The sequence below is a fragment of the Haemaphysalis longicornis genome, unplaced genomic scaffold (assembly GCF_048455015.1).
Source record: "Haemaphysalis longicornis isolate Haplotype H1 unplaced genomic scaffold, Haemaphysalis longicornis Haplotype H1 scaffold_10, whole genome shotgun sequence".
In the NCBI taxonomy this organism is placed as follows: domain Eukaryota; kingdom Metazoa; phylum Arthropoda; class Arachnida; order Ixodida; family Ixodidae; genus Haemaphysalis; species Haemaphysalis longicornis.
In genome coordinates this window covers 140,371,026-140,395,178 of record NW_027526204.1, presented here as the reverse complement: position 1 = coordinate 140,395,178, position 24,153 = coordinate 140,371,026, and the positions used below count along the sequence as shown (strand labels likewise).

Sequence of the window (24,153 nt, the reverse complement as noted above, 5' to 3'; positions counted from 1 at the left end):
CAGCGACCCACCCACTCCGCACGAATGGCAGAAAGCGTGGCTCGGACTGCCGCCAGTGCCACAAGTTAGGCGATAGTCATTGGCTTCCAGGTTTTCTCGCAGAAGATATGGCGATAGTTGGTCCGCAGATCGCCTTGACTCCAAAGTGGCGGCCGCTTATCAGGGGTTGAAAAGCAAACGACACTTTTATGCAGAAGCACAAATGCGACTAGTAGGACCGAAAGAAACTTGTGTCGTGGGTGCATGGCAGGTGTTTATGCTGTTCCCCTTTCCGCTTACGATATATAGGACAACATGCCGCGGAAAAATCCCTCAGCGTCATTTTTTTCACCGAAAGACTGCTCTCAATATTAGAGAGTTTTAGCTGACCGTTTTCGACGGTCCGCTCCGGTATCGGCGGCCCGCTCGGCCCAACCGGAGCCAATGCCGTTCGCGGCCAAGCACGCCACGCATGCGCAATGGCGCTTCCGCTTGCTATCGGAGCGGAGCGGAGCGTGTAAAACGGTCAGCTAAAACTCCCTATTATCTTGGCGTTATTCCCCGTAGCCAGGCAAACCCGCCAATCCGCAATGTTTTGCAAGCGGATCCGCGTTACTTTTTTTTCCTCGCCGAATCTGTGTATCTGTGCGCCCAACCCCCTTGGTTTCTTCCACCATTCATGTTTTTTTTTTTTTCATCTGTGTCTTCCTTTGGCTGCCAACACAAGCAGCACGAGTAAGGAGTAGGGGGGGGGGGGGGGGGGGGGGGGGCAGGAGTTGCAGCAAGTGACATTCTCACCTGCCCCTGTACTGTTATGAGCAATATGAAAGGGAACACAGGAACGCATGGCAAACAGCCTCGGAACGACTCGGAGCGATACGCGGATGGCGCTGTGAAAAACAAAGGGGGAAACGACGGCGCTCTTACACTAACTGTTGGCACTCCCGCCACGCTGGGATTCTACAAAGCAGCAGCTTACGTCCTTTCGCCGATAATATGGTATCGTCCGACTGCCGATAAGACGCACGGCCAGAATGCAAACAGTTGTAAGAACAGCGTCGCTCTTTTCACTTTTGTTTCCGACGGCTGCCGCTGCGTATCATTCACAGCTGAGTCTGAGGGTGTTTTCTACGCGTTCCTGTGTTCCTTTTCATATTGCTCATAATAGTGAATACGTATTACAATGTAGCCATGTTTCCTTTCTCTGTATACTGAACACTTATTAATGCAAATAAACCTGTTTCTGGTACCAAAATAAAAATCAACCCGCCGCGGTGGCTCAGTGTCTGAGGCGGTGTGCTGCTGATCCCAAAGTCACGGGTTCGACTCCGTCCTCAGTGGCTGCTTTTCGATGGAAGCGAAAAGGAAAACACCCCTGTGTCGAGATTTCGGTGCACGTGGAAGATCTCCAGGTGGTCGAAATTATTCCTGAGCCCTCCTCCACAGCCCGTGCAGCTAACGTTAAAACGTTAGTAACGTTTAGTTTAGTTAGTAACGTTAAAAGCGTTAAACCCCATAATTTGATATGTGGGACAGTGTTTCAATGCTCCAAGCGCTGGAAGCAGCCAGTTCTTTCGCACAAAGAAAGAAAGAAAGAAAGATTGGCTGCTAGCTCTTGGCTGACAGTAGACGCGTATTGAGTGTCGATTAACAGTGCTCGTCCGGACTCGCAACGCGGGAACGAACGTCCCGGTACGCGCTGTTAGCGCGTGGTAGTCATCAGAACAGCCAGTGTCGCGAAACCGTAAAACACGTAGTTACGAAGCTATATACGAAAGTCTGCAGCTACGACAGTCCCGTAAAACGGGACTTCGTAGCTGCAGAGGCGCACATGACCGCGCTCCGACACGCGTGGTCGTGTCGGTGGTGACGCGGCAGCAGCATACCTCCGAGGGAGAACGAACGAACTTTCAGCAGTCTTTCAAGATCCAGATATCCATTCCAACGGCGTATTTAAAAATTTCGCATCTGTACATTGAATAGATCACGCACCCCCTCCGTCTAATGACGACGATGGTTTAACGCGAAGCTTTCTCTTGATGGATTCTTTCGTTGGCCAATCACACACTGCGAGTATATGTGCTATACTCTGGAGGCACGCACCGTTTTTCTAGAATACCCGCAGCAACTCTCGGGTGTGCCCTCCCAAGGCCTAACGTCTTTCGACCATGTCGAAATGGAGCAGTCGGATAGACGCCGGCTTCATAGAGCGATAGACCCAGGTTCGGCTCCGCCCACTGGAAGCGCTTTTTCTTTTATACCCCTACAAACGTGCCTATTTGAAGGGACCCAGAAAATCCTTTTGTAAAAGTTACAAAAGGCATTTATTGTCGCGTAGTACCAATATAGCGATTATAGCGACGCAATGGCGTTGGAATTATTGATCTACATTCAGTATTAGCTGCGCCAGAAGCAATTATGTGCACCTCTCCCCCCTTGCCGATCGATTCCTCCTCCCTCTCTGCTTCTTTCAAAGCAGCTGGAAACACTGGGAATAGCCATGTGACATCGCGACGCTCGACTTCCGTTCTCCGCTAGCTACATTCCTGCGCCTAGGCACGCGTCAATCGCTGCAGACCCGCCTTTGCCTCGGGAATCGCGCAGGAAGGAGGAAGAGCAACCGGAAGCCAGTGGCAGTGACGTTGCCGGCGACCGACGATCGGCAAAATCAGGGGGGCCCCTCGCCGTTGCGTCAGCCGCGGTCGGCGTTGCGTCAGCCGCAGTCGGCTCGCTGCGGCGGCACGCTCATCAGCTGAGAAAGGCGATCTTCAAAAAAATTCCCAGCATTTCCCCGAGGGGAAGAATGTGAAAGTGCGAATGCAGGAGTTGAATTTGCGCGGTTCGGTAATGTTCGCGAAAGAGAGATCACACACACACACACAACTACAAAGAAAGAAAGATGCATTTATTCACAGACACTTATTTGTGTTGTCGTTGTACTGGATTGCTAGAGCGGATCTCAGCTTTGAAATTTCGTGTCAGTACTCCTTTAAGCGGGTGCATTAGCCCTTCTCACGCCCGATTCCTGGCCAATCCCCCACGTGGGTATGTGCCATGTCAGCGGCCAGGCAGCGCGCGCCCATCTCCCCCCGTTGCCAAGGAAGACGAGGAGCGCGCGCACCCGCAGCTGTTGCTATGTGGACGGCGGCGGAATGCGGACGGCGGCGGACGGTTCAGGCTCGCTTAAGAAGTGCATTCGCACTTAAAATTGTTTACAAATTATCCGTACAACATATGGGGCTCACACTTGGCTCAAAAATCCCCCGTTATGTGTTCTACCACCTGAATGCATTTGATTGTCACCTTCACAAAGCTTTTCTGGGTCCCTTTAAGTGCACTTAGTACTTACACACAGTGCACTCGGCTAAAATGTCATTCGGGAGCAGCTAAATGGCAAACGCGAATGGCACTTTACAAGGAACGCACTTTAAGCTGAGTGTGGTCCCCAAACACACTTTACCGGGGCCAGCTCGCCGAGTGAGTAATCTCGTGAACAGAAGTCCGAAAATCGGAAACATTAACCTAAAACCGCGAGCGTTTAGATGATAAGTAACGTTAAAAGTTAATTACAGATATATTGCTTATTTACTTTTACCAAAATTGAAGCAGCGACGAAAAATAAGAAAATAACCTCTGTCTCAACAACGTGCCAGATCCGCCTGGTGAGTGTTTTGCTCCATGACAGCCGTTCTCTGCGGCGTTCTCGTAGGTGGTTTCTTGTGGCCCTGTGATTGTGTTCCTGCTTCAGCCCGTTTCTGTTGTATTCAACGCTTTCAGATAATTTTCTCCAAACAATAATGCTGCTGTCATTCACTGCGCAGTGAATAACAGTGAAGATATCAGCGCCGGTGTTCAGTCGCCGTCCCGACTCTGTTTTTTGTGGTCTTGTGCGAGGCGCCGATTGCGATTTTTAACACTGCAAACACAACGAAATGTTTACATTGTTCCTCACGTGATAAAGAGGGGGAATTTCAAGTAATTTTGCGTAGTATTTACGCCGGCTATCGTCACTGAAATCACGTCCAAGGGCACTTTATTTCGTCGTTTAGCAGCGCGCAGCCTAAGTGTCACTTGAGAAGCCCGAGTGCACTTGGTGGAAGTGCACTTAAATAGGCACGTTTGACAGGGGTATTACTTCACCCACGGTCATTCATCATCATCGTCAGAGAAAGTTGGCTTTCCTGCAGGGCGTATTGCCGTGCAACGGCATCAGTGAGGACATTAAAGCTTCGCTTTAAAAGAAAAATCTGGGGTCTGACGCGCTGAAGCTACACCCGTGCTATGAGTCGTGCTGCAGTACGGTGGAGGGATCGAAATGAATTTTGACCACCTGGGGGGAACATGCGCGGATATCTCAATACACGGGGATTTTCGCTTTTCGACCAGGTATGACGCAGAACAAGCGTCATACGACCAGGTATGACGCAGAACAAGCAAGGCGGGGCGTCGGCTTCTGTGCACGTCCTTGGTCAGATGTCTCGCAAGTGCAACTACGTCACGATCGAAACGGGCGCGAAACGGACATTGCTGAAACGGACGAGCTCCCCGTAAAACAACGCCGCCAAGACCAACGGACGTAACGCAGTGCACTGTCCAAAGAGCGCCGAAGATGAACGCCCCCAGAAAAAGGACAATGGGCCGGGTAACAGAACGGCCGATACCCCGGACCAGTTAGATTACACCCGAGAGCTTACGTATGCTCCAATGCTGCACCGATAGGTATGTTCCAAGGTTATCTCTCGAAGGAGAGGGTATCGAAGAGCAGCCTGGATAAGATGCGCGCGTGTATCTGTACAGCCGGCCATTCCTGCTCTTGATTGTGTTCGTGCCGGCTGAAGCGGAACTTCCTCCCGAGGTGAGCTTATCTAGCCCTTTCGGCTTTTAGCGCCTCTTTGTTTTTCTATGGACTACTGTGAAGTCAAGGCGTCGCAATTCAGTTTCATGAAGGCTTGTATGGACGGGGGCTTTTCTGCAGAGTTTGAGGCGGCGACGTTTGGTGTCCTGAGCCGGAATTTACTTCTCAGCCATTGAAAGCAGAGTCCGCAACTTTTTTCCCCCAGTCGGTTTTTGACGCGTCCTTCGCTTTTTCACTCGACGGTGCCACTGAATTGCATATTTTAACGGGAAAAGATATCTCGGTCAGAAATTCGTGTCCGGCTAACGTTGGGGCTCGCGAAAAAAAGGAGAGAAGAAACATTTCTGCCAAGCATTGCATTCGTAAATATGCACGGGACATTTGCAGGCCGTTTCTGAAATTAATATTTTAGCCCCTCGACTCCAGCTTTGCGCGTGCCTCTTGTGTAAATGGACAAGAATGTTACATGTACAGATGATGCAATCCCACCCTAGCCGACCATGCAAGTGACGCAGCCGGCACGTCAAACGCATCAGAAAGGCGCGGCTGGCTCAGCGGCGGTATTGGACGGCAGCCAGCCGATCACGAGAACTATGTGTGTTCTCGTGGGGCTTATAAGCCATATATGGCTTATAAGCACCAGAATAGAGAGCTATCATGATCACAAAAGTGTCAGTGTTTCCGTTGGCGGTCGTCTTCGTTCGTTGAAATCATTGCCTTTTCTCTTTCGCGCATTTTCCCTTTCACTGTTTCTACGTCTCGGAATCCACATACCCACGTAACGTAAAATAAAACTGCCCGAAAAACAGGACGAGAGAGGGGAACACCACCCCTTTATTTCACAATTGTCTTTCGCGCTGTTCTGTTTTCCCGAAACTAACGAAGTCTCGATCTAAAGTGTTCTCTTTTGAAGTGTCTTCCGGAAATTCTACTACAATAATTGGTTTATTACACCACTTCTTCGATCGTGTGGGAATTTTACGAAGGGATCCAAGAAAACCAGCGGTATTGGCTAGATACCCTGTCAAAGGCTTAACTAAGCATGTGTTTTTGCGGTGTTTTATTTGAGTGATTTGCTATCTTCACGGGCAGTTCTTTTTGGTTTCTTTTCGGATGATCACCCTGCAACGCTTGAGAACCGCAATAACTGCAAATGCCTTTAAAGTCCGGTGAGCGAGTTGACCGTCTTTTGACAGCAGAACTTCTTAAACGGCCCCTGCAACACTCTTTGAGCAGTGCAAGTAAACCTGCGCGACGTTTAGATTACACCATTACACTGCCAGGAATACCTGAGCCAAATATTACACGTGCACGTGCAAAAACCAACCGCGCTCTCTATAATTTTCCTTATTATGCACCACTGGGATGGCCTAAACGGCGCCAATGCGGCCATGACTGTCCTGTGCTGTCACTGGTCAACTTCACGGCTTCATTCTCGCATTTCCTGTGACGACCCGCCGTCATCGGCGCTGTGTATCAACCTCTTTTATGCCTACACCTGTAAGCACAGTTTTGGCGCTTCTATTGTGTTTTGGGTGCGCGCAGTTTGAGTGACGAACTCAATGCTCCTCTTTCAACGAGACCGCTAGACAAAAAACGTTTATTGCTTCAAAAAAAGCCCTACCTGAGCGCACGCTAGCGAGGAGGTAGCCATGCCTACTTTTTTGTGACACCAGACCGGAAATAGACCCTCTACGTTGCGGAGAAAAGGAGAAAACTTCCCGACCTATGATATCCGCCCCCATCGCCAGGAGATAACGCGCAGCCTCCATCGCATTGTCCGCAGGAGGATATTGCTGGAGAATAGACATTCAAAATACATTCCGAGTAGTCGATGGTAAGTGCTGGGGCGGTATTCTCGAGTTTTGTCCCTTTTGCGTCCCTTTCAAAAGTGTCCCTTTTGGCGAGCCCTGATTGGCTAAAAGCAAACAACCGGAAGTGACATAACGCAAGCGCCGCAAACCTACTGCCAACCTTCCTCCATGCTGCCAACGTCCACTTCTTAACCGGAAGTATACGTCACGATGAAAGGGACGCAAAAGGGACGTTTTCAAAAGGGACAGTTACGAGAATACCGCCCCTGCAGCGTCCCTTTAAGCTTTCAGTTCCGCGGTCGAGCGATACCACAAAACTCAGCCCAGCCGAGCGGACGGGAGCGTGCGCATCATGAGAAGCACCCGCCGTCGTCCACGCATAAGCGTGGCCTTGCGCCACGTGAGCAGCTCGCGAAAAAAATACGAAGAAAAATAGCGAGCGCACATGAGCGTGCGCCTCGTGAGGAACGCCCGGAGTCGGCAAGCCCGGCATTCGAGAACGATCTGCCCAGCATTCGCGGCGTGATCTCTGGCGTGCTGTTCTTCTTGGCAATTCACTTGTGTTCGCGCCTGAAGTAGGGAGCACAGACGCCCAATTCGCGAAGCGCGGGTAAATGCGCGTACTGACGCGGATTGCTTTCGGGGAGATTGGAAAGCCTGCAGACACAACGATCCGGGCCTACCAGTCATGGAGAACTTTCCGCGGCAAGTTCAGAAATCCATGACAGGGGCAACAACCGTGTCTCCGACGAAGGCAGAAGGTGCCGCCCGCTATGCTGTTCCTCCAGCCTTGCACCATGCACTCGTGCAAGCTGCGCCATTTATTTTTTGTTCTTACTTTTCAACGCAAACGTTTTAAAGCAGTGGAAGAAAACGCCAAGCAAGTGGAATAATGCTGAAGGCATCGTCGAGCTACCACACGTACACAGTTTCAACACAGAAAAAGCTATCTCAAGGACAGCTTGACGGAGCTGCGGGCCCCCGTTTTGGCACCAGCGTACGACAGTGTTCCACAGTACATAAAAAATAATAATAAATCACGCAGAGATATCGCGTATTCAAATAATGTAAAAAGAACGAAAACAAAAAAGAATATGTACAGAACAGATGAATCACTCAATACAGGACCCAACGAAAAATGTGAGCCCATTATAATTAGTCACGCCTTGCGTACTAACCAAGCACAAAAGAAAGAAAATAAAATGACGCAGCACGAGTTCCACCCATGCACAAGCCGGCTGTGGCCAGCTTCGTATTTTCTTCTGTCCATCCCGTTAGGCAAATAGTGCACACACTGAACTTCTTTACGCCTTTTTTTGGTAGAAAATGGTGTAAAAATCTTGTCCAATGGCACACAACTTCAAAAGTTGCTTTGGCTAAAAAAAGGTTTAATGAGGAAAGAAGAGTGGGCTTTTGAGCATATAAATAAAAGTGTAAGGTTGACAAACAAGGATGCACGCCGCGCAGCTACGCGTGACAGTGTGTATCGGCTGAGTGCGCAGCATGACATACAGACACATTCAACACGTACGAGTCACACATGGACCACAAAAGAATTGAGCGAGAAAACCAACGGGCTACATGGGGAGGGAGAGAGTGAATAAATATTTTATTTGTCGAGCAGAGGCTGATGTGTGGGCCTCGCCCCGTGGAAGGCATCCCTATACTCGGTGACAACTTAAGAACGGCACCGGAAGTTGCCGCTGTGCCTTATCACCGTAGCCGGATGTTTCTTTGCGCGGCGCAAGTAGGGCGTTACTGGGAATATTTTGAACATGGCGTGAGCCGTTCCCATGACTTTTTGGACTTACTATGCTTATAATCGACTCCAGGGACGACAAACAAACTGCGTGAGACAAGGCAGACGATATCACGCATTCATAGCAAACCCCTTTCAAAACGCGCGCGCACTTACGCCACGGGTCCTGCGCTTTGGCGGAGTGATACACTACATGAGGTGGTGCCGTTCTTGAGTTGTAACCGAGTATAGTCCGGGATGCCTTGACTTCGGCTGGCTGTCCTTGCTCGGGTCACCACGCTGAGCTGGGTATCCGGGTCTGGGCTGGCCAGGGAAGCCCTCCACTGCTCGTAGGTGGGGTTTGGAAGTGGAGACAAGTCCGCATGGGGAGATAGAGTTCATACAGACAGAAAAATGCACCTCCTTTTAATGCTGTTATAGCCAGGAGAGGAAAGACTTCTGATAGAGTTGATAGAGTCGATGAGCTCTTCGCAAAAATCAAACATTTTAGCGCGAATTTCGCAAGTATGCATTTTAATGTGAGCCTGTGCAACTCAGCATGAGGATTTGCAAAAACTTATATTGTGAAATGGTTATATATGTATATATATATATATATATATATATGTATATATATATATATATATATATATATATATATATATATATATATATATATATATATATATATATATATATATATATATATATATATATATATATATATATATTGTAGAAAAAGTCGTGAAGTGGAGTCCTTAGTTGCTGCAGGAATACGCACAAAGTAGAAGTACGCTCTTCGGAGACTTTATTTCCAACGTTTCGACCTGAGACAGGTCTTCCTCAGGAATGAAGGTAAAATCGTACGGACTCAGAGTGGGGGCGGCGCCCCGAAACACAAGCCACATGGGAAACAAACACACAAACGACCACACACAGCATACAGAGCTTATTCTGCCAAAGGCAGGCAAAAAAGAGCCTTCAAAAAAAAAAAAAAAAGGCGAAAGGAAGAGGGAGGAACAAGGTGGCAAGAAGGAGGCAAGAAAGAGGCAAGGAGGAACACACTGCATGAACGCGGGTTGTGGGGATAACAGAAAATGCGACGAGTTCACGGGTGGCGAAAGGCCCAAAAACATCGGGTGTCTCCGGGAGGGAAAAACTACAAAGCACACGCCGCCACGAGCAGTGGGTTTACATGCGCGTCACCGGTAACAAGGATTAACTACTGACCGTCTTCAGCGGCATGGTCAAGAATGCAAGCGGGGCCAATTACTGCATCTGAAGCGCAGGCAGCCTCCACGACTTTGGGGGGTCCCACAAAAGCCAATGAGGGAGCCCATTTGAGGCGTCCCCTTCTCCGCCTAAGCCTCCATTTGTACACGGCGTCGCGTCGTGTCGCGCCAGGTCAATGTACGGCCTGTTAACTGTTAGTACTCGGCTGTCGCCGGCACGCGTGGAGCCCTGGGCCCAATTCACGAAAATATGTCGGAGCGCGGCAATTTAAAAAAAAAAATGAAAACAAGAAGAGAGAGGCGACCGTCGGTATGTGCCCTGCCTCTGGGGCAACCAAAAAAAGAAAAAAAAAAAGAAAAAAGAAAAAAGAAAAAGAGGGAAACCATGAAAAAGAGAAACAAAGCAAAACATGAGTGGAAAGACAGGAAGGACGCGTGCACTCCGTGAACACCAGCATTGGGGATCACAATGTGATTACAAAACACCCGAGGCATAAGCCACAACAGGCACCAAAATAAAATACTTCTTACACGCTCGGTTGGAACTAAAAGCTTCAACATTCCGTTTCACATTTCTCAAGGATAAAATGGGTATGACATATGGTGACATAAACAGGCAATGGGTACCATCTGGTTATTAATGAGGCATGTTATGCTTGCTGAGCGTTGAGACAAGGAAATGAGAGAAAAAAAATATAAAAATAAAAAAATAAAAATAAAATAAAAATAGCGGGGACGGGAAGGGAAGTGTTGGTAGGGGGTCGGGAGCGGACGAGATAATTGTAGTGACTGCGGAACATAATGGTAGGTTGTTGGTGTTACAATGTACAACCTCACACCTGGAGCAACAGGCTGCCCGTAAACATCAGACCGTGCAATGCCCTGCGCGGGAAGGGCCGGTAGCAAAAGGACAACAAAACTACAAGGTCTCGTATGTCCCGGGGTCACTATGCTTCAATGGTCATGCAGCGTACGAATTACAGTCATAGTCCCAGGACTCTCATTAAGGCCCCCCTTCAGGGTATTAAATTTGTAGATTAAGTAAGACTCACATTGTTCTCGCTCCCTACAGCTAGAAAAACTGCTCTGTAGAAGCGTGACTTTAATGTCATCGAAAGAGTGATTTTGCATCGCTAGGTGTCTGGACAAGGGAAGGTTTGGGAGTGCCTTGGTGTGATAGCGGTGATTGTTAAACCGCATTCGAAAAGGTCCATCCGTCTGTCCTATGTACTGCATATTACATCCGCCACACTCCAATAGGTAAACCAAATTTGACGAGTCACAATCGAATGACCCACGTATAGAATATCGGAAGTCCGAATGTGTGCTAATTGCCACCCTCGCGGTCTGCACGTGTTTACACACCAAACATCTGTTTTTCATTCGATTGTCATTCGATTGTGACTCGTCAAATTTGGTTTACCTATTGGAGTGTGGCGGATGTAATATGCAGTACATAGGACAGACGGATGGACCTTTTCGAATGCGGTTTAACAATCACCGCTATCACACCAAGGCACTCCCAAACCTTCCCTTGTCCAGACACCTAGCGATGCAAAATCACTCTTTCGATGACATTAAAGTCACGCTTCTACAGAGCAGTTTTTCTAGCTGTAGGGAGCGAGAACAATGTGAGTCTTACTTAATCTACAAATTTAATACCCTGAAGGGGGGCCTTAATGAGAGTCCTGGGACTATGACTGTAATTCGTACGCTGCATGACCATTGAAGCATAGTGACCCCGGGACATACGAGACCTTGTAGTTTTGTTGTCCTTTTGCTACCGGCCCTTCCCGCGCAGGGCATTGCACGGTCTGATGTTTACGGGCAGCCTGTTGCTCCAGGTGTGAGGTTGTACATTGTAACACCAACAACCTACCATTATGTTCCGCAGTCACTACAATTATCTCGTCCGCTCCCGACCCCCTACCAACACTTCCCTTCCCGTCCCCGCTATTTTTATTTTATTTTTATTTTTTTATTTTTATATTTTTTTCTCTCATTTCCTTGTCTCAACGCTCAGCAAGCATAACATGCCTCATTAATAACCAGATGGTACCCATTGCCTGTTTATGTCACCATATGTCATACCCATTTTATCCTTGAGAAATGTGAAACGGAATGTTGAAGCTTTTAGTTCCAACCGAGCGTGTAAGAAGTATTTTATTTTGGTGCCTGTTGTGGCTTATGCCTCGGGTGTTTTGTAATCACATTGTGATCCCCAATGCTGGTGTTCACGGAGTGCACGCGTCCTTCCTGTCTTTCCACTCATGTTTTGCTTTGTTTCTCTTTTTCATGGTTTCCCTCTTTTTCTTTTTTCTTTTTTCTTTTTTTTTTCTTTTTTTGGTTGCCCCAGAGGCAGGGCACATACCGACGGTCGCCTCTCTCTTCTTGTTTTCATTTTTTTTTTTAAATTGCCGCGCTCCGACATATTTTCGTGAATTGGGCCCAGGGCTCCACGCGTGCCGGCGACAGCCGAGTACTAACAGTTAACAGGCCGTACATTGACCTGGCGCGACACGACGCGACGCCGTGTACAAATGGAGGCTTAGGCGGAGAAGGGGACGCCTCAAATGGGCTCCCTCATTGGCTTTTGTGGGACCCCCCAAAGTCGTGGAGGCTGCCTGCGCTTCAGATGCAGTAATTGGCCCCGCTTGCATTCTTGACCATGCCGCTGAAGACGGTCAGTAGTTAATCCTTGTTACCGGTGACGCGCATGTAAACCCACTGCTCGTGGCGGCGTGTGCTTTGTAGTTTTTCCCTCCCGGAGACACCCGATGTTTTTGGGCCTTTCGCCACCCGTGAACTCGTCGCATTTTCTGTTATCCCCACAACCCGCGTTCATGCAGTGTGTTCCTCCTTGCCTCTTTCTTGCCTCCTTCTTGCCACCTTGTTCCTCCCTCTTCCTTTCGCCTTTTTTTTTTTTTTTTGAAGGCTCTTTTTTGCTTGCCTTTGGCAGAATAAGCTCTGTATGCTGTGTGTGGTCGTTTGTGTGTTTGTTTCCCATGTGGCTTGTGTTTCGGGGCGCCGCCCCCACTCTGAGTCCGTACGATTTTACCTTCATTCCTGAGGAAGACCTGTCTCAGGTCGAAACGTTGGAAATAAAGTCTCCGAAGAGCGTACTTCTACTTTGTGTACATATATATATATAGCAAATCAGAAAATTAGAAATGAGGGGCTCCGTGAAATAAGACAGAACATAAGGGTTGGCAGTCAAGAAAACCTCGGAAAGCAAAGGGGAGGTTGTGGTGGGTCATAGAAAGAGATGAAGAATTTTTTTTAGTCGAAAAGAAAGTGGTGAAAAAATGCCCGCCGGGTGGGATCCGAACCCACGACCTCCAGAATACCGGTCTGGTGCGATAACCACTACGCTACCGGCGGGGCTGTTTCCCCAGCACTTTCTCGGTGTTTATGTTAAGGTACTTTTTGTTTCCTGCACTTGGGGGTGGTAGCCAGCGCCACTCGGACTACTCGGGGTGAAGGGGACCTTCTTTTTAACCCCCGGGCCGTGACTCGAGTGTCTACGACATGTCGAGAGTGGTCGACCAGCGTTGAACCCCCTTAAGCTCCCTTTGGCACCGAGTCCGAGTGGCGCTGGCTACCACCCCCAAGTGCAGGAAACAAAAAGTACCTTAACATAAACACCGAGAAAGTGCTGGGGAAACAGCCCCGCCGGTAGCGTAGTGGTTATCGCACCAGACCGGTATTCTGGAGATCGTGGGTTCGGATCCCACCCGGCGGGCATTTTTTCACCACTTTCTTTTCGACTAAAAAAATTCTTCATCTCTTTCTATGACCCACCACAACCTCCCCTTTGCTTTCCGAGGTTTTCTTGACTGCCAACCCTTATGTTCTATATATATATATATATATATATATATATATATATATATATATATATATATATATATATGTGCGTGTGTGTGTGTGTGTGTGTGTTGTGTTCAATCAGTGATAAAAATTTAATCAATACCAACAGCCTATTCCATGCCCTTTCAACGCCCTTTTTTCCCACATGGGTGCAAAGCTACAAATTACGGTGTAAGAAACTATAAAAAGGGTGTGAAAGATCACCAACCAAGGAAAAAAGTGTAAAAGACCTCCAACTTTGCAAGTATTTTCTACCCGTTTACGCGGGTCGACTTGACCATTTTCTACAAGTGGGAGGTCGTTTTACGTTTCGCACCTCAGGACAATTAAAACAATATGAATTTGTAAAATTTATTACCAGTGGAGCTGTTTACGCTTGAGCTAGGTTTGGTGGCGTTAGCAAAAATATACCAAGAAAAAAAAACTGCACCGCCGGTAAATGCGTGTTATACGCAGATGACACGACTATATCTGCCGCGGATGACTCTCTAACGGCTCTTACTTTACATTTGAATAACACACTCCTAGATATTACTAAATGTTGCAACGAAAACCAAGTTATTTTTAGGTCTGCTCAAAGGTCATTGCCTTTCATCAACCCTTAAACCTAGGGCCTCACTCTATGCCCGCCTGTGATACCGTAACCGTAATTTTTCTTGGTGTACATCTTGACTGCCATTTGAAGTTTAATCTCCACACTGATCACCTCAGAAAGAAAACTGCCTTTGGAATTTGGGCTATAATAAAAGCTCGTCAAGTTTTTCATATAAATGTACTTACGTCTCTGTATTTCGCCTTCATTCAATCCCATATCATGTACGGTATTGCTGCTTGGGGAAACACGTATGACTGTCATCAATCACCCATTCAGAACATACAAAATCAAGCGATCCGCATTGTCACTAATAGCTCACCTTACTCTAGTGCGGGCGATCTACTCCAGGACAACAAAATCCTCCCTGTTCGTGAGTTATTTTTTATAGCATAGCCGTTCTTTTGTTTCAATTGCGAAATGCACAGCTACCGTTTAAGTTTATTGATTCAGTTTTCTTACGAAACAACAACGTGACCAGATTTGCAACGAACCTTGCTTTTTGCTACCGCGTCGCGCACAAATTATTGCGGCCATTTCTTTACGTAATGACATGCCTCTTTCTGTTAAATCGATGTCTACTTTGTCATAATTCAAAAAGTTGCTTAAAAGGTTTCTGTTAAATTATTAGCTGCCTGTTTATGGGCTTTTGGGGAACTTTAGGTTTTTGGTTATGCAATTTAGGTAATTGTACTTTGATTGACAATGTCCGCCATTAAACTAGATATGATTTTTTTCTTTCGTTTTTTCTTCTTTCCTTCTTTGCGTTGCTTTTCGTTGCCTGATGTGTCACTTCGCTTATAATGATTACTCACCCCACTATATTGTATAATTGATTGCCATTCACTCGTATTACATGTTGCTTGTTTACTTGATGTAATTATTGGTTGTTGTAATGCATCGAGGGACCTGTTACAGTTTTTAACTTTGGGACCCTCGTCTGTATAATACTATTACTATACTACTTTTTTGGAATGAGTAATAATAATAAAAATAATAATAAAGGGTGCACCACCGCAGGTAGGGTATACAATATAACAGTGAAGCTCATAGGGCGGAAGGCTCACTCCCGAGTGCACCCCCCCCCCTCCCCTACTCACCACTCACGTGAGCCTCGCAATCGTTTTGGACCGGCGCGAGCGAGTGAGTGCGAGCCCCGCTTGCAGTAAGGCCCAGCAACACTCGCGAGTGGTGAGCCCCACTCACCACTCACGCGTGCACTTTCGTGATTTGCGGGGCTCACCGCGGTGAGCGCCACTGTTGCGCTTGTTCTCACTATTGGTTATTCGTTGCATAAGCCGCTTGCTGTGATGGTTGTTAATGGCGCGGTTGCTTTAAGCTTCGGAAATATGTCATGACTGCACTCCCGCTATGCGGCCCCGTAGAATTAACTCTGGTGGCGTGTTGATTTAGGAATATGATTTCGATGGACTTATGACGCCGTAATGCACTGATGCTGTTCCGTTTCATGACACGTACGGAGCGTTTGCTGCGCACATTCGCTTGCGAGGGGTGACGACGAGTGATGAGCCCGAACGCGAGTGAGTGCGAGGGGTGAGGTCGACCGGTGAGCGTGAGTGAGCGCGAGTGGAGGCGGCGCCCGGTGAGCACGAGCGCGAGTGGGTACTAGTGGTGAGGACGAGTAGTGGCCGTGAGTGCGAGAAAGTGCGAGTGGTAAGGACGACTGGTGAGCGTGAGTGAGTGCATGAGGAAAAATATATTTTTCTGTGTGAGTGCGATGAGTGGCACCCAGTTTTGCCGAGCTATGGCACTGAAGCCGGCTTTAGCGCGTGTTCGAGTGCGGGCGCATGAGTATGCGCACCTCTTACTATAAGTACCGTATTTTTTGCGATTCTAGGCACCTCCCGATTCTAGCACCCTCCCTTACTTTCAGAAAAAAAAAAAAAATGGAAAAAAGATTGCATGCGAATCTAAGCACCCCCTTTTCAAAGCAACCATCGCAAGGTGTATTTCAGGTGCGTGGAAGCGGGCCCGAGTTGACCTTGTGGCCAAGTAATTTACGAAGCTTTCATTTACAAACCACTCCAACGGAACGAAATACGACCTACTGGGGGTACTGAGAAGGGCGGCTTAAGCAGCACAACGGACTCAAATGTAGTGAGGGTGACTGAGCGTATGTCAGACGTAAGCGGTTGGTTCACTGTCTGAACCTATTTTTCTTTGAACGTTTGCGAAATAGAACATTATTCCTTGCGCCCGCCTATTCGAGATACGGACGCAAAAAAAGTGGCGGGGGGGGGGGGGGGGGGGCGGGGGTGAGGGGTGATTTAGGTTTTTCGAATCTAAGGCTCGCTTTGGGTATTGCGAACTTGTAAAAAAGGCGGTGCTTAGAATCGAGTGTATACGGTATTTTAAAGGTGATAGTCTTTTTTGTATACATAAACGCAAAGAAATTGGCGCAATTTTCACTAGTGGTGCAAGGTGGGAGGAACAGCAGAGCCGGGGGGTCGACCTAGCTTGTTCGAGATTTCGGCGCACGTTAAAGATCCCCAGGTGGTCAAAATCAATCCGGAGCCCTCCACTACGACGCGCCTCATCGCCTGCGTTGCGTCGGAGCGTTAAATCCTACAATCAATGAATGAATCAACCTAACTTGTTTCCCCCTTGGACCCGCAGCCAGTGTGGGGGACACACTGGAACAGCCTTGTAAAATCTGGCTAAACTTGGCCTCACCCATCAAAACTTTGCTTAGCCAAGAACGTCGCAATACCTAACAAAACTTAGCAAAGCCTCGCAAAACCTAGCGAAACTTAGCAACCCCTGAAGGAACTATAGGTTGACCCCTAGATCCGCGCTTTTTTTTCTTTTTTGCAATTGAACAGCTATTTTACACTGTTTGAACCCCCTACAGAAAATCCAGGGTGTTTCAATCGGTCAACACTCATCTTACCACACAAAAGGATGTAAATTAAAGCTACAAATTATGGTGTTGGAACCCCGCCAAAAAGGGCGTGATGACCTCCCAACACCCGCATTACACCTCTTTTAGGCAATACGTGTGTAAAAAAGTTCAGCGTGCTGTACAGATAAGTAAGCACGCCGGTTCACTACGCTGTAAGTTAACGTCGTCGTAGGACATCTTCACCCCAGCGATCCAGAATCACCAATTCGAGTGAGTGTAAAAATTCGGCGAGTGATGAAGCCCAACATATGATTCGACTAAAAAACGTTGAGCTAACCCTCGATATGCCAAGCGGAAACTTGGCTTAGTCTGGTTAATTTTTGGTTTCACTTGTTTAACCTTTGATTTAGCTGTTTCAGGGGCGAAGCCCCCTAGGGGCTGGGGCTGTCGGCGTCTCATGTCGTCGTTGTCGTAACCGTCGTTGTATGTAGTCACGGTACTAAAACACCGGAAAACTCGTTTACGCCTGGAGCTGGAGCGCTTCATAACGTATACTAAAAAAAAAAAAAAAAAAACACCGGGGCACTCGTTTGCGCCTTGCGCTGAAGAGCTTCGTGCTTCAAAGACACGAGACTTTTACAGTAAGGCTGTATACCTCTGCCCCCTAATGGTTTGTTTCACCTCTGTGGGAACAACCGCCAAGGCGCCAAGAATACGCTTATACACCGCATGCTTCGCCCCTTCTTAGGTTTCACGTTAGTGGAGATGGCCCGGGATTTTTTTTAATTATACTATTCTTACACAGCCAGCCTTTGTCTACGGTTGTGCTCATGGTCCCGCTTTCGGCGTTTTCCGATCCGAATGGCTCGCTCTTCCTCAGTTTACGGCGCTTGCTTAGCGCGCTTGGCATTGTTCCAGTGAAGCAGCTCGCCCAGCGATATCAGAGGGCTGGTCAGACTCCGCTTTCCGCCGACGGCTGGATTCTGGAAGCCTCCAGCTCCCGCACACTGCTCAGAGGAGAGAATGCGGCCCGGCGCCGCTATTGCCGCTATCATTCGTGGACAAAGCCGCATGCACGCGGCGAGCCACGTGGCCAGGTGGCGAACCACCTGCGGAGGGCGCATGCGCCAAGCCCGTACTGGCGGTAACGCCCGTCGGCTAGCGAACGTTAAAAAGCGTGTGCGCTGGGAGAGCGAGAAAGGCGTGAATGGCGTTTTGCATCGCACGATGCCACTGCGAAGATGCCCTTTTCCACTCAAATCGAATGTGCGGTTACGTCATTTCGGCGAATGAGCACACCAATCTATAGTTCATACCACAAGCTATGGTTCATACCATAAGCTACGTGCAGCACTGTGGAGGCTGCATTCTTGTCAGCAGTCCGCCCTCCCAGGGCGCCTAACTAACCGCGAAGGAACCGACAAAAGGCGCCGGGGCTTTGCGGTTTCACCTGCCCAGAGGGGAGAGGGAAATATCCTTTCAGGGCCCCCTTCATGGTGCGTTAGGCGCCCCTGTTGACAACAGTGTAGCCTCCACAGTGCTGCACGTAGCTTGTGGTATGAACTATAGGTGCAGCACTATGCAGACTACATTGCTGTCAAGTCACCCACTGAGGGCGCCTAACTCGCTGTGCAGGGGGCCCTGAAAGAACACTTCCTTCTTCCCTCTCGGCAGGGGGAACCACAAGGCTCCGGTGCCTTTTTTCGCTTCCTTCGCGGTTAGTTAGGCGCCCTGAGTGCGCAGGCTGTTGACAACGATGTAGCCTCCATAGTGCTGCCCCTAGCTTGTGGTTTTGGTCATTCTGAAGCATTGTGGTGAAGACGCCCCACGAGAACTTCTTAGAGTGTAATTTTTTAAGGGACTCTTTATCACTTGCGATTAACGCTTTCACTTTTTCCTCCGCGTCTGGAAGCACTGCGAAAGATATATCGCCGGCACGGGGCGGTACTGCGTGATTTCCTCGCCGCATCAGATCCACCTTCCGTTTCTGCTTTGCCTTTGTGACTTTCTTTTTAACTATCGAACGCGTTAATTCACTGTTGCAACTGAAAGGAGGCCGGCCATTAGCCGCTACACCACTGTAATGATGCAATTCAAGACCGTAAAAGAGAGAAAAATCTTTTGAGCAAGTTTATAAGTAATCTGGTGGGCAAAGAGCAGTAATTTCTGGCTTAGGTATTTTGCAAACCCTTATTCTAAGCACTGGATGTGTTGGTTGACTACGTTCTGCAAGCCTTTCAGATGTCGAAAAACGCTGGTAAAAGTGCTGCATGGTTCCTTAAAGACAGCGAAAAGCGGGTTTTGCAAGATACTTGCCACTGTTGTTTCAAAGTGGCGCAAACATGACCGCGCTTATCAGCACGTGATAAGGCCAGCCGGTCAGGAGGGCTCCGTTGGCAGGAGTACAAAACGGACCTCCCTGACTGCATTACCAAATAAGGAGACGCTCAGTCTGCACGTGCCTTTTGTCGTTTAGCTATAATCGAAAAGACGTCGCGCGCAAATCTCCCCCTCCTGTTTACCTGCCGAACTGAGCCGGGATGCTGCGGCCGGTGCAACGTGCTGCCAATTACTTCCAGAGAAACTAGGGTGAGCGGAAAAAACAGTTCTGATCGCACTGTACTTTTGGGAAAACCATGGTCCCAGAAAAACAGGAAACGGAAGTTTGAAAGATAGCTAGGACGGGGCAACAAAAAAATTCCGTGCCAGAATGATCAGTACTTCCATTCTGTGAAGAAAGATGACGAGCGAAGCTGCGGTGCGTAATGGTAGAGTAGTCTTAGCGGCTAATTGCCACATAATTTGTTTCCCGATAAATCCAGCAAGACAGCAGTTGCAGCTCTTTTCTGAAACCATACTCCGTAGCAAAACAGCAGTTGCAGCCCTTTTCTGAAACCATACTCCGTCTGTATATGGTCATTTAGTGGCAGGCATATATTTCTGTAACGTTTTCATCTTCACTGTGAACTAATTATGGCAAGTAAATGAAACCCGGCGTAATGGTAGAGTGTCGTAGCGTCTATTTGTCATGCAATTTGCTGCTGGATAGTTCTGGTAAAACAACAGTTACAGCCGTTTTATGCACTCCCTCCATAGGTGGGCATGCTTCACTGCGCAACATGAGGTGCGGGCAAGCCAGCTTACAAAGACCAATTAAGCTGACACTTCTTAAAGACGATATGCAAATTCATTGCGGGGGTACATCCTTCTAAGCACAATTTAAGCTGTCTAGTAACAAAATCTGAATGGCCTGGGGACTTTTGTAATTTTTATTATTTTTTTAACAATGGGAAGTTGTACGTTTTTGCGCAGCGGGGAGACCTGCTTCAGAGAGCGTGTGACAGAATACCAGCAGAGACTGTCATGGGCAGCCCTAGAACGGCTCCGCTGTTCAAATCATATGTTCTGGCCACCTCGTACAGTCGAGTCCACTTATAACAATATTGAGGTGCCATGAAAATATCATTGTTATAACCGATTATTGTTATAAGCGGGTTATGCCGAAAATAACAAAGAAAACGTGACAAACAAGAGCATTTAATGAGCGAAGAATAGGGGAGGTCGGCACAGTGCACACAGCGCTGCTGCTGCTGCGGCGGCTTAGGCGCCCCGGTGCTTTTTCTACAGGCGGCGCACCCTCAGAATGGACTGCCCCACTGCCCGTAGAGGCGCCCATCCGGTCCTCCTCCCCCTCCTCCGCGTCGCCGCGGCAGGCGAAAGCAGCGGTGGGATGCGAGCCTCTTCGGCGGACACTCGCCGCGCGCGAGGCCAAGTGCGCTATCGCCTGGCCGCCGCGCGTATGCTCTCATGCCCTTTTGCGTAATAGGCGGGGTTGGGGTGGCATTGTCGCAGCGTTTTTGCACTTTTGTTTCGTTCAGGGTTGGTTCCAGTGCCCACATTTAATTGTTATAACCGATATTGCATCATGACAGCATTGTTATAAGCGGTTTATTTTGCCATAGAATACAATGAAAAGCTGACGGTGCCGCGGCTGTCCATTGTTATATCCGATATATTGTTAAAACCGGTATTGTTATAAGTGGACTCGACTGTATATACCGTGGCGCGCATGACGGAAACAGAAGCGTGCTGTGGATGGTGGATGTTCCGGCATATTTTCACTGCGAAAGCGTTAGTTAATCATGTTGGTCAAACATTCGTGTGTCCATGAAGCACGAGATGGGTGTTACCCTAAATGGCTGACGGGCACAGCACATAACACAGCCAACTTCTCACAAGTTCAAAAGCCGATAAATAAAGGCTAGAAATGGTGACACATTTCTAAGTGAAGCTCCTATAAACAAAGTAACGAATTAGGTTGAAAAGGAAATTGAGAAAGTTTCTGCGAAGGGTGGGATTCGAACCTGGGTCTACCGTGGCTCGCGGTGATTGCAGCTGAATAAAGGTGGGCATATAGCGAAAGCTCAGTAGCAAAGCATGTTCCCGCTAATAACGTATACTCAGGGCTAACAAGGCGGTTACAAGGCGGTAACAAAACTTCACAAAGAAAAAATGATGATTATGATGAAAGGACAACATGCACCACTGTAGTACCACTGCTGTATTACTGTAGGAACGTGTAATACCCCTGTCACACGGGCACTTTCAATCGCGATTGAGTTGATACGGATCGAGCTCAATCTGGATCAGGCGCAGCTGCACGCAGTTTCAATCGCGATTGAGTTGATATAGATCGAGCTCAATCTGGATCAGGCGCAGCTGCACGCCAATTTCAATCGCAATCGAGCTCGATCTCGCTCGAACTCAATCCTGGTTTCTCAAGCACGATCTAGGTTTCCAAGCGCGATAGGGTGAAAGTGGTGATACTCTTGTCCCCACTCAGTAATGGCACAGAAGGTGACAACTTCAACTAACAACACAATTGTATCAAATAACATCACCCAAATAAGCGTCCTGTAACATTTATATAGTTCCGTATACCTACGGCCGCCCAAAGTTACCAAACGCCAGCCGCGAAGTACATTTTTAGCTCCATCTGGCGTACGTCAGTGCAACCGGTGCAACTTCTAGATCTAAACGTGTCGTGTAGCAGCGGCGGCGCATCGAGCGCGCTCGAAAAGTCGATCGCGCGTTGCTTAAATCTGGATTGAAAGTGCCCACGTGACAGGGGTATTAGTGTTACCGTGCATGGAATTAGCTTGCTGCCTGCCACATGACATTCGCTCAACGCATTTCATCAGTACAGTGCATTTGGTGATGTACTAAACTGTCTACATCCACAGCAGCTGGGATCAAAACTTAGTGGCATACACAATACCAGCATATCTATGTTTTTGCGTACACTACGTCATAGGAAGTGCTTTGGGGTCGTAAATTTTTTTCTGGATCCAGATCCACATACGTAATGATCTGTGATAAACAATAATGAAGCTTAGGTGACACTCCAGCAATTAGCAATCATTAACAAGGGGATTTGACAAGCGATATGCCATAGCATGTGCGACTGCATGTATACCGTCCTATCTCTTCTTATTTTTAAGGAGCATTTTTCCTGCCTGACCAGGATTCCAGAAATGGCGACCGCTAATACTGAGAGCCCAGTTGATGTGGAACTACACCAGGAGGGATCTGCCCCAAAAGGAGAAATGGCCAGCCGTGCAGCAGGCCGATGTTCGAGGCTTACATCAAAGAAGGTAGGAAATGGGCCCTGCATAGTAAGGAAACCATACGAATGTGCTAGCTAACAATCCAACAAAAACAAAAAAAGCTAACAAGTTATTCACTTACGTCTTGCCCAGGCACTGGTTGGGATTTCTGCCATCGGGCTTGTTCTGGTGGCGGTTATCATCGGCATCACTTGCCACTTTGTGCTTCGGCATCAGTCCTCTACCGCAAAAGGTACGTTCTTTTTTCACTCCTTATCATTAAGGGGCCTTGGATAAATGTTAGGGTAACTCGCAATCTCTATGGACATAGCAAATAGGATTCGCCATGATTGTGGTTGCAACCACTGCCGGCGATTAGATCACAGAAGCCACAGGCTCGCAAACCGCACACCACAACAAACTCCCGCTACGTTGCATATCACATGTGGCACTCAACGTTCTACAACACAAGCATCAGCCCTCACAACTACATATTGTCTGCAAGCCCAAACACGAGCCTTTCAAGGGAAATGAGGCAGCACGCACTGTTACCCGTGTCCATAAAAACTGGGTTGTCTTCCAAAGAGGCCAAGACTCGCAAACCCCAAGTAGCCCACAAAACCTCTCCACTTCACAGGTACACGGGAATCATTGTTCAATCTGCTGAAAGGTCTACGCAAGCTTTATTCGCAGGCATTTTCATATAGTGGCACAGTACATCCTATTTGCTTCTAAAGGACAGTTGCAAGTTGGGCGAGTTGGTACGTGTTCATACTTAATCACAGCGCAAAGGACGGGACAGACAGAAAGATTAACCACTGGACAGCGCCTGTCCAGTGGTTAATCTTTCTGTCTGTCCCGTCCTTCGCGCTGTGATTAAGTATTTGCTTCTAAAGTTCTAAAAATGTTACACAACAAAACTTAAAACTCTAAGGATTTTAATTTGCTTCTAAAGTGCTAGTTATTTGCGTCAAAGGAAATATGTTATGCAAAACAAAGCAATGGGCACACTACACACGCCGATAACCAATTTTCAAATTGTGAATTCTGTAAAAAATAACGGAGAGTAAATAAATGCTGGCAAGTAGTGTCGCAGCACACCAAAAAGTCCAAAAAGTTGATGCTGTGATAACTGAACTATTTGGTGCTCCCCAACATTAGGCGGCCAGATTTTTAAGTCAGTACATCACTTGTCCACACCAGTTTTTGTTTGCATAAATGCAAATACACTTAACAGGCTAATAAGGATATTTGTTAGGTTTAACTTTGTCATGACCTCAGCATTCACCGTGATGGCATGCTATTTGAATACTTTAAAAGTATAATTTAATTATTTTGCTCGAGAGAGAGAGAGTGAAAACTTCATTGTTTAGGCAGCCCTAGTCATGCTGCAGTCCCTTCATATAAGATGGCCAGTCCGTAGCTCTCCCAGATTCCCTCACTAACCCTAAGGCAGTGGGCGCCAGGAGTTCTTTCGTCAACTTGATGTCTACGTCATTGATTTGGGTAAAGCCAGTCCTCCCAGAAAGTAATGCGAGATCTGAGGTGGAGCGGTAGGTCTGGTGGATGGCCATTCCAGTAAAGGTGTTGTACTGATAGGTGGG

General features: G+C 47.9%; 1 protein-coding gene and 1 non-coding gene across 2 annotated transcripts in view; one reads left to right on the top strand and one right to left on the bottom strand.

The window, feature by feature from the left end:
- LOC144159494 (uncharacterized) overlaps positions 1-24,153 on the top strand; it is a 39,576-nt gene that overhangs the window by 9,306 nt on the left and 6,117 nt on the right. The window contains exons 2-3 of the mRNA XM_077691016.1: positions 22,445-22,597; positions 22,703-22,802. Coding sequence (XP_077547142.1) covers positions 22,478-22,597; positions 22,703-22,802 — 220 coding nt within the window. The 5' untranslated portion in view covers positions 22,445-22,477. The remainder of the gene's footprint in view (positions 1-22,444; positions 22,598-22,702; positions 22,803-24,153) is intronic.
- On the bottom strand, positions 12,927-12,999 carry Trnat-ggu (transfer RNA threonine (anticodon GGU)). Its single transcript has one exon. It is a non-coding gene; the product is annotated as a tRNA-Thr (tRNA).